Raw genomic sequence first — 14,698 nt, 5'->3', positions numbered from 1 at the left:
TAACATTTGCAAATGTCCGGAAACGCTCAGCCAGCTCCCACCAACGTTGGAAAAGAACCCAGCGCGGCCCACAAAGAATCGCAGAGATTTCAGACGCTTGGGTCTCGCACATGCGCACTGGGTACTCCTGGTCTCCGGGCCTCTGTGCGCAAGCGCAGTGACGCCTTCTTACAAGGCGCGCACGCGCACTGCGTTTAGCTGTATCGCTTGGCTAGGGTTAGTCTGGGCTGAAACATGAGAAACCGCGGAGTTTCCCAGCTGGGATGTTGTGGCCAGACCGCGTTGGCTTATCTGTACCGCTAGTGTTAGGCTCGGGAGACTGTGAGAAGCCGAGGGGGAGGTGAGGTGTGTCTGAAGCCTGTAGGCTCTGCAATGAAGAAGATTTTTGGCTTCGGAAGTAAGAAGGGCGAGTCGCCCTTCGGCTCCTTCACCAGCTCGCGGAGAGAGAGCGGTAATCGAATCAACTCCCGGCCCGAGTACCACATCCGAGACAAGGATCTCGGGAAGATCCACAAAGCTGCCAGCGTGGGCAACGTAGCCAAAGTGCAGCAGATTCTGTTGCTTGGGAAGAATGGCTTGAACGACAGGGACAAGATGAACAGGTAACTGGGGCGGGCGGGAGGAGGCGGGGCGGGCCTGGGTGGGGTCCCTGCTGTCAGTTTCCCCTCCGAGGCTCGTGGACACCCACGTGGGATCCCGCGCCCCGCAGACTTTATAGGCAGCAAAAGCCTTAGCTGGTTTCGAACCCGCTCATGATTCCCCTTATAGAGCACTTTACTGACAGTTTTAAAGTCATTTGACTGAATGTCAGTAACCACAGAAACGAAATTAAACATGAACAGTATCTTATTTTTAATGTACACATTTTTATACCGTAATGTTATATGTTACAGAGAAGTGCATAATGAGGAAAATGATCTGTCTCATGACAGATAAACTTCTGGACTAAAAATTCTTCAGATACAATCCAGTATCTTTTTTTAAAAAAATTAATTTATTTATTGCTGTGTTGGGTCTTCATTGCCGTGCGCGGGCTTCTCATTGTGATGGCTTCTCTTACTGTGGAGCACGGGCTCTAGGCGCGCGAGCTCAGTTAGTTGTGGAAGGTGGGCTAGGTAGATGTGGAACATGGGCTAGGTAGTTGTGGCTTGCCGGCTCTAGAGCGCAGGCTCAGTAGTTGTGGCCCATGGGCTTAGTTGCTCTGCAGCATGTGGGATCTTCCTGGACCAGGGCTCGAACCCGTGTCCCCTGCATTAGAAGGCGGATTCTTTTTTTAAAAATTTATTTAATTTATTTATTTTTGGCTGTGTTGGGTCTTCACTGCTGCACGTGGGCTTTCTCTAGTTGCAGCGAGTGGGGGGCTACTCTTCGTTGCGGTGTGTGGGCTTCTCATTGGGGTGGCTTCTGTTGTTGTGGAGCACGGGCTCTAGGTGCGCGGGCTTCAGTAGTTGTGGCATGTGGGCTCAGTAGTTGTGGTTTGCGGGCTCTAGAACGCAGCCTCAGTAGTTGTGGCACACGGGCTTAGTTGCTCCACAGTATGTGGGATCTTCCCCGACCAGGGCCCAAACCTGTGTCCCCTGCATTGGCAGGCAGATTCTTAACCTCTGTGCCACCAGGGAAGCCTGCAGTATCCGTTTTATATCAGTGTACACCTATGTATATATGTTCTCTACTGAAGGACCTTAGAAGACAGCTTTGAAGTGGGAAGATGGCTGTGTCCTTGAATAGGAAGACTCATTTTCTTAAAATATGGTCTTCCCATATTTAAACCAAATAAGCATATGGTGGTTTAAAATTTTTTGAGTTTCACATGCTTTCTTTATTTGTTGTGATGAAATTAAAAGTTTTATGTAGTAGACAAAGATTTGCCCTTCTAGATATCAAAATGTGCTGTAAGTTCCCACAAATTATTCGTTTACTAACAACTGAAAAGACAGATAAGTGAATGGAACAGAATAGAAAATGCCCAAACACCCAAATATATGTAAGACTTTAGAACTTGAACTGATGACATTTCATATTAGAAGGAAAAAATAAATTGTTTGTAAATGGTGGAGAAGTAAACTGCTAACTATTTAGAGAAAAGTAACTAGATTTTTATCTCACAAAAATAAGTTTCAGATGGAGTACAGATCAAAAATTTTAAATATTCAAAGTGAGAAAACGACTAGAAGAAAACAAAATTCCTATTTATACATTTTTTGTGCTGACAAAGACCTTCCTAAGAATGACTTCAAAAGCAAGAATTCTGGAGGTTGATTTAACAACATAAAAAAATTAAAACCCTCTGTAGATCAGAAAAGAAGATTAACAAAATAAAAGACAAAGAGCTTTTAAAATATATCAACATATTTGTATCAGGCAAGAAAACATATCTTCATTTTACAGAGAATTCTTTGAAATCAGTAAGGGGAAAAAACCTCTAATTTGAAATTGAGCAAAGTACTTTTTTGCATATCCATAAGTGACCAATGGATATAGGAAAAAAAATTTAGCATTTCTGGTAATAAAAGGAAGTTAAGTTAAAGAGGAATGAAAAACATTTTCCCTTCACAAAGTTTGTGAAGATGAAGAACAGTGGTGCTTATACTGCTGTTTAAAGTCTAAGTTGCTTTTGACTTTTCAAATAGGCAATTTGGTGATAAGTACCACATTTAAAAAATGTATATTCCCTTTACACATCAATTCTCTTTATACAAATAAGAGGTAAATAATTAGAGATAAATTAGAGATAGGTAACATACAATTTGTTGTTCTTAACACTGCTTAAAATAGCAATGTATTAAGACAAACTCAAAGATTTTAAAAATAAATTACAGTGTATCTGGTATGGAGTAATATGTGACCATTGAAGGTGGCATAGATAACAGATGTGTGTTGACCTGCAGAGATGTACTTTGGTAGAACATTGAGAAAAAAAAATCAGTTTCCTTATATATAAACACAAGAAGACTATGGTCTTATCTTAGGCAAAAATATGTACAAAAATATGATAAAATTTGTTATTTCTGCACACTTATAAGTGAAGCTTTCTTTTCCTTTTAAAAAAATCTGTGGGGCTTCCCTGGTGGCGCAGTGGTTGAGAGTCCACCTGCCTTTGCACAGGATGCGGGTTTGTGCCCCGGCCCGGGAGGATCACACATGCCACGGAACAGCTGGGCCCGTGAGCCGTGGCCGCTGGGCCTGCGCGTCCGGCGCCTGTGCTCCGCAACGGGAGAGGCCACAGCAGTGAGAGGCCCGCGTACTGCAAAAAAAAAAAAAAAAAATCTGTGATTTCTACAGTGAACATGTACAAAAATTCTAGTAAATGTTTAGTATTAGTGAAATAATTCTGGGAGAGAGCAGGAATATGAATCTTGTACAGATAAAAATAATTCCTCACTTTCTATTTTTTTTGGAAGTTTTTCAAGGATTGATATCTTCTGACAACTTTTAACCTCTTCAGAAGTAAAGGGAATCTTTTTATCCATGCCTGTAGATTTTACTAGGTATATATTTCGCTATATACACGTTTTTGATTTTGTGTAACTTTATTACCTATAATATGTAAATGATTATAGATTAATCATTTTACTTTATTGCAGTCTTATGAAAATAAAAAATAGTAAATCTAAGTGGTGATTATTACTATTGCAAAAGTTTATAGAGTTTTAGTTGTGTTCTTATGAAAATAAAAAATCAAAAATACAAATGTAAATGATTATTACTATTGCATAAGTATTGCTTTACTTCCCAAAAGTTTTCTTTAAAAATATCGAACTCTCCAAAGTAACAACTGACATCAGAAATACAAAGATTCATGAGAGATTACTACAAGCAACTATATGCCAATAAAATGGACAACCTGGAAGAAATGGACAAATTCTTAGAAAAGCACAACCTTCCAAGACTGAACCAAGAAGAAATAGAAAATATAAGCAGACCAATCACAAGCACTGAAATTGAAACTGTGATTAAAAATTTTCCAACAGGGCTTCCCTGGTGGCGCAGTGGTTGAGAGTCCACCTGCCGATGCAGGGGACACGGGAAGATCCCACGTGCCTCAGAGCAGCAAGGCCCGTGAGCCATGGCCACTAAGCCTGCGTGTCCGGAGGGTGCTCCACAACGGGAGAGGCCACAGCAGTGAGAGGCCCGTGTACTGCTAAAAAAAAAATTTTAAAAATCTTCCAACAAACAAAAGACCAGGACCAGATGGCTTCACAGGAGAATTCCATCAAACATTTACAGAAGAGCTAACACCTGTCCTTCTCAAACTCTTCCAAAATATAGCAGAGGGAGGAACACTCCCAAACTCGTTCTACAAGGCCACCATCACTGTGATACCAAAACTAGACAAAGGTATAACAAAAAAAGAAAACTACAGACCAATATCACTGATGAACGTAGATGCAAAAATTCTCAAAAAAATACTAGCAAACAGAATCCAACAGCACATTAAAAGGGTCGTACACCATGATCAAGTGGGGTTTATCACAGGAATGCAAGGATTCTTCAATATACACCAATCAATGTGATACACCATATTAACAAACTGAAGAATAAAAACCATATGATAATCTCAGTAGATGCAGAAAAAGCTTTTGACAAAATTCAACACCTGTTTATGATAAAAACTCTCCAGAAAGTAGGCATAGAGGGAACTTACCTCAACATAATAAAGGGCATATATGACAAACCCACAGCCAACATTGTTCTCAATGGTGAAAAACTTAAACCATTTCATCTAAAATCAGGAAAAAGACAAGGATGCCCACTCTCACCACTGTTATTCAACATAGTTTTGGAATTTTTAGCCACAGCAATCAGAGAAGAAAAAGAAATAAAAGGAATCCAAATCGGAAAAGAAGAATTAAAGCTGTCACTGTTTGCAGATGACATGATACTATACATAGAGAATCCTGAAGATGCTACCAGAAAACTACTAGAGCTAATCAATGAATTTGGTAAAGTACCAGGATACAAAATTAATGTACACAAATCTCTTACATTCCTAAACACTAATGATGAAAAATCTGAAAGAGAAATTAAGAAAACACTCCCATTTACCATTACAACAAAAAGAATAAAACACCTAGGAATAAACCTACCTAAGGAGACAAAAGACCTGTATGCAGAAAACTATAAGACACTGATGAAAGAAATTAAAGATGATACAAACAGATGGAGAGATATACCATGTTCTTGGATTGGAAGAATCAACATTGTGAAAATGACTATACTACCCAAAGCAAACTACAGTTTCAATGCAATCCCTATCAAACTACCAATGGCATTTTTCACAGAACTAGAGCAAAGAATTTCACCAGTTGTATGGAAACACAATAGACCCTGAATAGCCAAAACAATCTTGAGGAAGAAAAATGGAACTGGAGGAATCAGGCTCCCTGACTTCAGACTGTACTACAAAGCTACAGTAATCAAGACAGTATGGTACTGGTACAAAAACAGAAATATAGACCTCTGGAACAGAATAGAAGGCCCAGAGATAAACCCATGCACATATGGTCACCTTATCTTTGATAAAAGAGGCAAGAATATACAATGGAGAAAAGACAGCCTCTTCAATAAGTGGTGCTGGGGAAACTGGACAGCTACATGTAAAAGAATGAAATTAGAGGAATGAAATTCCTCTAAAACTCTTAGAGGAAAACTTAGGCAGAACACTCTATGACATAAATCACAGCAAGATCTTTTTTGACCCACCTCCTACAGAAATGCAAATAAAAACAAAAATAAACAAATGGGACCCGATGAAACTTAAAAGCTTTTGCACAGCAAAGAAAACCATAAAATAGATGAAAAGACAACCCTCAGAATGGGAGAAAATATTTGCAAATGAAGCAACTGACAAAGGATTAGTCTCCAAAATATACAAGCAGCTCATGCAGCTCAATATCAAAAAAACAAATAACTCAATCCAAAAATGGGCAGAAGACCTAAATACACATTTCTCCAAAGAAGATATACAGATTGCCAACAAACACTTGAAAAGATGCTCAACATCACTAATCATTAGAGAAAGGCAAATCAAAACTGCAATGAGGTATCACCTCATACTGGTCAGAATGGCCATCATCAAAAATCTACAAACAGTAAATGCTGGAGAGGGTGTGGGGAAAAGGGAACCCTCCTGCACTGTTGGTGGGAATGTAATTGATACAGCCACTATGGAGAACAATATGGAGGGTCCTTAAAAAACGAAAAGTAGAGCTACCATACAACCCAGCAAACCCACTTCTGGACATATACCCTGAGAAAACCATAATTCAAAAAGAGTCATGCACCACAATGTTCATTGCAGCACTATTTACAATAGCTAGGACATGGAAGCAATCTAAGTGTCCATTGACAGATGAATGGATAAAGAAGATGTGGCACACATATACAATAGAATATTACTCAGCCATAAAAAGAAATGAAATTGAGTTATTTGTAGTGAGGTGAATGGACCTAGAGTCTGTCATACAGAATGAAGTAAGTCAGAAAGAGAAAAACAAATACCATGTTCTAACACATAGATATGGAATCTAAAAAAAAAAAAAGGTTCTGATGAACCTAGGAGCAGGACAGGAGTAAAGACACAGACGTAGAGAATGAACTTGAGGACACAAGGAAGGGGGAAGGTTAGGCTGGGATGAAGCGAGAGAGTAGCAGTGACATATATACACTACTAAATGTAGAATAGCTAGCTAGTGGGAAGCAGCTGCATCACTTGGGAGATCAGCTCGGTGCTTTGTGACCACCTAGAGGGGTGGGATAGGGAGGGTGGGAGGGAGACGCAAGAGGGAGGGGATATGGGGATATATGTATACATATAGCTGATTCACTTTGTTATACAGCAGAAACTAATAAATCATTGTAAAGCAATTATACTCCAATAAATTAAAAAATTATTGAACTCTCCAGTTATGTTTATCCATTGTTTAATCCATTTGTTCATCAAATATAACTTGAATACCTATTATGTAGCAGATGCTTTCTACTCAGGACCCTGCATCTATCTCTCAGAACTCTTTCATCCTTAAAAACTTCATGTTGCCCCCGTGAGCACGATGAGAAATTTAAAATTTGAAGTATTAAGGCTTAGTCTCAATTGAAGCTTTTCTCCCTTCTTTCAAACAGAAGCATTTCTGAAGGTAGGAAATTGTAAAAGATAACCTTTACTTGTCCTTTTTGAACATTTATAATGGTATTAAATACTACTATTGATCATTGGAAATGCCTGATTTCACACAGTCTATAAATGTAAATATTGAATAAAATGAGCCATTCCTATTCATTTGAATCCTGAATTTCCTTTGGCTTAAAGTTTCCTGAAAATCAGAGTTAGAATTACTTTTTAAAAAATTCTTGTTTTGCTTGTTATTTTAGTTCTCTTTCCCCGTGCTGCTTTTATTTTATTATTTTTTAAAAATTGAAGTATAGGTGATTTACAGTATTGCTCATCATGCCTTTAAGAACTAAAAGTTATTTAAGTGCCAACCGTGTGACTAGAACTGCAGTAGACCCGTTATACAGGCCATTATTTCATTTGATGAAAGGCACCATGGACTGTATGATGCCCCACTATTTTATATATTAATATAGAAATTTTTTTAAATGTTACCAACTCACAGATATAGAGAACAAACTAGTGGTTACCAGTGGGAAGAGGAAAGGGAGGAGGGGCAAGATAGGGGTAGGGGATTAAGAGGTACAAACTATTAGGTATAAAATAAGCTACAAGGATATATTGTACAACATGGGGAATATAGCCAATATTTTATAATAACTATAAATGGAGTATATAACCTTTAAAAATTGTGAATCACTATGTTGTACCCCTATGATATATAATTTTTATTTTATTATTATTTTTTAATTTTTGGCTGCGTTGGTTCTTCGATGCTGCGCGCAGGCTTTCTCTAGTTGTGGCGAGTGGGGGTTACTCTTCCTTGCGGTGCGCGGGCTTCTCATTGTGGTGGCTTCTCTTGTTGTGGAGCACGGGCTCTAGGCGTGTGGGCTCAGTAGTTGTGGCTCGCGGGTTCTAGAGCGCAGGCTCAGTAGTTGTGGTGCATGGGCTTAGTTGCTTTGTGGCACATGGGATCTTCTGGGACCGGGGCTCGAACCTGTGTCCCCTGCATTAGCAAATGGATTCTTCACCACTGCGCCACCAGGGAAATTCCGTAATATATAATATACATCACCTATACTTAAATTTTAAAAAAATGGCAACTTTAGGTACAGAGACAGAGATAATTAGACCAACAGGAAAAATGAGAAAGGAACAGACAAAAAATGCTATCAATTATAGTTGTAAGACATCATGAATTATAAATTTCATTCCAATGTCAGAGATGTTAAAATGTGAGAAAATGAGCATATTAGAATCACTGAAGTACAGTGTTTTCTCTAGTCCTCAAGACATATCTTCAAGAGGTATAATATCCTTTTATTTAATTGAAATGTTGCCCTTGTAAAATAATAGTAATAATTATGATAATATTACCTAATAATTATTGAGCTGTTATCTGTGCGAGGAACTGTTCTAAACCCTTTGCATGGGTTCTCATTTAAGCATCACAGTGGTGTCCTGTGAGATAACTACTGCTTTATCCCCATTTTGTTGATGAGGAAATTGAGGCACAGAAAGGCTAAGTGACAGCTAATAAGTGACACAGTTAAAGTCAAATTCAAACCCAAGTTGAGCTGAATCTCAAGGTCATGCTCTTTCTATTCAAGCAGGTTGTTCTTTCATTAATGTGGAGAGTAAGAAGAGCTAATATATATTGTTCTTTCTCCAGAAGAAAACTAAATATTTGTTTTAAAGGGATAGGAATAGCATGCTATTAAATGTTTTCAATTACATGAACAATTATATGTTTTGAAATAGTGCACTACAATTTCCTAAAAACTCCTCTCGGTTTCGTAGGACTGCTCTCCATTTGGCCTGTGCCAGTGGCCATCCAGCAGTGGTAACTCTCCTAGTGGAGAGAAAATGCCAGCTTAACCTCTGTGACAACGAAAACAGGACAGCGCTGATGAAGGTACATAGTAGCCAACCATGTCAACGTGAGATGGATTTGATTTAACTGCTTAGAATAAAAATGGATTTATCTCATTTAAATATAACGAATTGGTGAAACTTCTGGAATGTTTACTCTGAATTTCTAGAATTTACAGTCTGTGTCTTGGCATAACACTTATAGGCCATACAATGCCAGGAAGAGGAGTGTGCAACTATTCTGCTGGAACATGGTGCCGACCCAAATGTCATGGATATCAGTGGCAACACTGCTCTCCACTATGCTGCCCTTTATCAGAATATATCACTCGCAGCAAAGCTGCTTTCACATGACGCCAACATTGAAGCAAGGAACAAGGTATAGCTCAACTATATTTACAAAATATTTGCAATACATGGTTGTTTTTTTTTGTTTTAGCTGCAGATGTTTTATCTATAATAATATGTATACTGAATACCACCCATCAGGCCCTGTTACCATGGAAACAACTCCAAAGCCAAGTCACGGGCTGGAGAAAGGTGGTGCTCACAGAAAGAGCACAATTCTGTCTCCCAGCCACCCTTCTACCCCAGAAGGGAAATCTTCCCATTAGGATATGCCTGGGAGTGGGTGGTGGGCTCAGAGCCCACACAAGACAAAGACCTGGGGGGAGTGAGATGAGGTGGGGGCTGGCTGCTTGCAGGGGCTCAGGGAATGGTTGCTGTTGGGGATGGATGGGAGGAGGAAGGAGACCCAGTACCCAGCAGGGAGAGCTGGGTGAGTGCAGGTGGCCAGGGCAGGCAGCAGGCCCTGAGCCCTCCAGGACCCCAGGTTCTAAGATTGGGGAAAGTGGGGCAGGTCGTGTTTGACACCCAGCAAGGGTGTTCACTTATGCTGGTGGCCGTTTGGTCCACCATGTACACCTTGGGGTCTTCCACACTCAGCCTCGGGTGGCTCCTCTGCAGGGTTGTAGCTGTGCATGGGGAGCAGGTGATGGCGGAGCTGCTGTTCCTGCTTTTTCTTTGGGATACACATTACCTCCTCCTGCTGCAGCCCCGCCAGGAACTCCCTCTGCTGACATAAATGGGGTCAGTTTTACATATTTGGAAGCTCAAGCATTCCCTGAGTGAAAATATTTTGAAATAACTTAATTATCTAAGATTTCACTTTAAATCATTATATTTCTAAAGAAGCATTAGAGGGTATAGCTTTCTTTTATGTGTCTATAGCAGATATTTGTGAAAACATTGCATTTGTTAAAGGTAAGACTTTTTTTTTTTCCCCAAATATTTTTTCCCCCGCTCAAATTTTTTTCCTGATTAGTGTAAAACAACACAGAAATGCAAAACTTGCCTTGGAGATAGACTTTGTCCTAAAACTCAAACAAAACAAAAGCATTTTACAATAATAACAATCTTGCTGCTGTTGACAAGTTCCTATGTTATTAAAAAATGATTTATGTAAAAATGATTTCTCTCTCATTACCTAAGGCTTCAGAGGGAAAAAGGAAAAGGAAAAGGAGAGAGCAGTTGAAATATGCAGGCCGGGCTTCCCTGGTGGTGCAGTGGTTAAGAATCTGCCTGCCAATGCAGGAGACATGGGTTCGAGCCCTGGTCCAGGAAGATCCCACATGCCGCGGAGCAACTAAGCCCGTGAGCCACAACTACTGAGCCTGCGCTCTGGAGTATGCGAGCCACAACTACTGAGCCCGCGCCCCTAGAGCCTGTGCTCCGCAACAAGAGAAGCCACTGCAATGAAAAGCCTGCGCACCGCAAGGAAGAGTAGCCCCCGCTCACCGCGACTAGAGAAAGCCCACGCGCAGCAACAAAGACCCAACGCAGCCAAAAATAAATAAATAAATTAATTAATTAAATAAATTAAAAAAAAAAGAAATATGCAGGCCAATTTGGAAATTTGGCAGTTAGGAAGTGCCAAGAAGAGGTTTTTTGGGGGGTTTTTCCCCTTCAGTTTATGTATTTAGGCTAAGTTCTTTTCAGGTTTCGGGGATAATAATTCTTATTTTGGGAAAGAGCCTAAGTGAATTGTAACCTTGCCTAGAGATCAATTTTAGGAGGACTCAGAGGAAATCAGATTGGCAGTGAACGTGTGGCGATTAAATGGGAAATAAGGGAGAAGAACAAATAATTAACTGACATATTATCCTGTTTTGGCAGAAACAGCCACTTAGATAAGAGTCTAGACTCTGCTCTCAAATCTAGAATGTCTTGATGGGAAGTAAAGTGTTTATAAGTAATGAGATCAAGTTGCATTTTGAGTTTACTCGTCCCTGTTCTACCTATTTACCCAGAAAAATTAAATATAGTTTTGGTGACTCTTATCTCTTACACTTTTCTTTTTTTTTTTTTCAAATCCTCAATTGAGAAAAGGAATTGGCCATGTGGGTAGGAGATGAGACTGACATGGTTGCTACACTAATTCTCAGCTAGAATTCTTCTCGTGAACCACGGTCACCTGGGAGAACTTATAAAAAATTTACAAGCCTAGGCTCTCCCCTGAAGATTTAGACTGAATAAATCTAGGAAGGCCCAGACATGTGTGTTTGGAAATATTTCCTCGAGATTCTGATACAGCCCTTGGTTAAGAACAATGGAATGGATGAGTGTGATTTATAAATTCACAGATCTCAAAAATAAGAAATCTCTAGAAGAGTTGGAGTTTGATAGATGCTCCTTCCATCAACTCCCTCCTTTCCAACAATATTAGCCTGACTTTTATCTTTCTCTGCCTCTGTGATTGAGAAGGTAAAAGGATATTATTGGCAATATCTATTGGCTTGAAGAATAACTCCTTTTTCCTTCCAACCACTAGTCATTCACTGGCACTCAGAGAGTCTTTAGAAATTTGCTTATGGTGAGTCATTTAATAAGTAGAGTATGAGCCTTTGCGATTTTTGCACCTTTTGTTATCATCCAGGTCGTTAGGTCAGCAGATGTTTATCACAAACAGGGTTTTCCTGACTGCAGTAACAGTAAAGCATGAGCCTTCTTTTGGTGAAAGCTGCATGACAGACTCTTGCAGTGTGTCTGTTAGGTTCACTGGGCCCTGGCATAAGCAAGATGATAGTTTTAAACAACAAAACCCATGAAGTTAGTAACAGTACAGATAGGAATTGTTTTAATAATTTAGTTTCAGCAGTCTTATGAACTAATTATCCATTTGGTTAACATCAGGGAGAATTATAGAAATAGATTGTAGGTTTTTTTTTTTTGTTTTTTTTTTTGCGGTACGCGGGCCTCTCACTGTTGTGGCCTCTCCTGTTGCGGAGCACAGGCTCCGGACGTGCAGGCTCAGTGGCCATGGCTCACGGGCCCAGCCGCTCCACAGCATGTGGGATCTTCCCGGACCGGGGCACGAACCCGTGTCCCCTGCATCGGCAGGTAAACTCTCAACCACTGCGCCACCAGGGAAGCCCATAGATTGTAGTTTTAACAGGCATTGGAAACATTCTTGAAGTGGGTATTATGAATCTTAATAGCAATTTTTATTACATGTTGGGACCCACTTTTGTTTTGTAAAACATATGATACTAAAGAAAGGAAAGGTTTTACATGCAAATATTTACTTTATATCCACCCGTTTGGAAACACTCACAGCAAACATAAAAACTCAAGTGGGCTATAGACTAAACGTGGCCCCTGGATGTGTTTAGCTTTTCTCCACAAATTGAGTCAGCATTTAAAATTTAGGAGACTCATGCAGAAATCTGCATTTCAGGCTTCTCTTAAGGAATCCAATCTGGTCCCCCTTGAGCCCACGCTACTGTTTGGTCTGCTGTGCAAAGGGTGCCCCTTCTGTATGGTGCGCGTTCTCCGGTTTGCTGGCCTCACCTGGGTTCTTCACTTACTTGGGTCACCTACGTTGCCTCCATAAGCATCTGTGTTTCCAGTTCCTGTATTACAGTTTATTTTGATAAATATTTCTAGATTTTAAAACAGTCATTAATTTATAATCTATTTCATATTTTAAAAGAATCTCTTAAGAATGGGATTGAAATTTTCAAGTTAGAATTTATAAGTTTTTTTTAAAACAACTCTTTTTCTTTACATGTTCATGTGAAGAATCATATTCCCATGGGAATGTCTGTAAACCTTATGAGGTTAATTGGTTATCGTTGGATAGGTTATGCATGTTGCAGACAATATTATATCTTTCTCCTCAGCATTGTTCCTAAAATATGCAGTTGATTTAATAGTTAAATGATTATCTCTGGAGGAGTGTTTAGAGTGTATAGACTAGTATAGAGCAATAAAATAACTCCAGTATACCTGATAAATACTGTGATAGAAGCAAAGATCCTTGGAACCGGTAAATGTTGGAAGTGAGTTTTAGAGAATGACTTCGCAGTTAATCATGTAAAGAAGTGAGGAGCATTTTAAAGAGAAGGAAGAAAAGCACAGCGTGGGTGAGAAGGAAGGGGCTCCTTTTTATTTACTTTCTATATTAGATGTTTAAGTTCAGAGAATCTATTATAAGTTTTAAAATTCAGTTTAGAAATATGTAACTTTGTACCTTCTGTATAAAGTGTTTCTGCTGTCTTACAGGAGGACCTCACACCACTTTTACTTGCTGTAAGTGAAAACAATCAGCACATGGTGGAATTTTTAGTAAAGAAAGAAGCAAATATACATGTAGTTGATAAGATGAAAAGGTACAGTAGTTCTTTTTCTTTTTAAAAACCTTAGTGCTGTTCTAGAGTGGTGACAGATTAAATTAGTAAGAAGAGGATTAATGTATAATCAACACATCATCAGGTCGAAAAGCAATTACTCTGACTGTGTATCATGAAAAATAATATATAGCAGGATTCATATTCCTTTATAATATTGACTGATGTCATTTGCAACCTGATTTTTTTCTTTTTTTGGTCACACGATCTTATAGTAGCTAAGGGATTTCGTATTAGTTTTATTAGGTTTATAAAATATGGATTCTACTTTTTAATTTACCTTATGACACAGTATTGAATTTCTTAATTCTTTTAGAATAATTTTTTAACCTCTACTTTGTATATATTTTTCCTTAAAAGATGCATGTCTTTGGGATGACTCTTTGCTTTAAATTACTTTCTTTGAAGAGTACTGATGTTATTAGGTTATCACTAAGTGATTGTTAATCACTATTACCAGATACTTTGGGCTCATCAGTTTTTATCCTTTCTCATTTGTAGTACTTTGTTTTTTTTTGGGGGGGGGGTACGCGGGCCTCTCACTGTTGTGGCCTCTCCCGCTGCGGGGCACAGGCTCCAGACGCGCAGGCCCAGCGGCCACGGCTCATGGGCCCAGCCGCTCCGCGGCATGTGGGATCTTCCCGGACCGGGGCACGAACCCGTGTCCCCTGCATCGGCAGGCGGACTCTCAACCACTGCGCCACCAGGGAAGCCCCATTTCTAGTACATTTTGATGTTCTTATTTTTAATTGGTGAAGGTGGAAGGAAGAAAGATAGCTTTAATTGGATAAACATTTCCTTCAATGAAGACAAGTCATAGATGGGTGATAAGGAGGAAAGTGATGGGCTTTAGATTCAGACTGGGTTTAATTCCTGGTTTTCCTATTTACTAGGTGTATGACCCTGGGAACGTTACTTATTATCAGCAAATATGTTTCCTGATATGAAAAGGAGGATAGTAGTATATCCTTCAAGGGTGGTTGTGTGGAAGAAAGGTTACATATATAGTATTTCATTTAGTGCCTAG

General features: G+C 39.5%; 1 protein-coding gene across 3 annotated transcripts in view; it reads left to right on the top strand.

Annotated features, from left to right (window-relative positions):
• Positions 1-210: 210 nt before the first annotated feature.
• Positions 211-14,698, top strand: part of ANKRD26 (ankyrin repeat domain containing 26) — a 92,202-nt gene continuing 77,714 nt past the window's right edge. For all 3 annotated transcript variants that reach the window (XM_060006062.1, XM_060006063.1, XM_060006061.1), the window contains exons 1-4: positions 211-602; positions 8,912-9,026; positions 9,189-9,362; positions 13,547-13,653. In XM_060006062.1, coding sequence (XP_059862045.1) covers positions 373-602; positions 8,912-9,026; positions 9,189-9,362; positions 13,547-13,653 — 626 coding nt within the window. In that variant the 5' untranslated portion in view covers positions 211-372. The remainder of the gene's footprint in view (positions 603-8,911; positions 9,027-9,188; positions 9,363-13,546; positions 13,654-14,698) is intronic.

The sequence above is a fragment of the Delphinus delphis genome, chromosome 2 (assembly GCF_949987515.2).
Source record: "Delphinus delphis chromosome 2, mDelDel1.2, whole genome shotgun sequence".
NCBI classification, from domain to species: domain Eukaryota; kingdom Metazoa; phylum Chordata; class Mammalia; order Artiodactyla; family Delphinidae; genus Delphinus; species Delphinus delphis.
The sequence above is the reverse complement of the archived record's forward strand: the minus strand, read 5'-3'. Positions and strand labels throughout refer to the sequence as shown.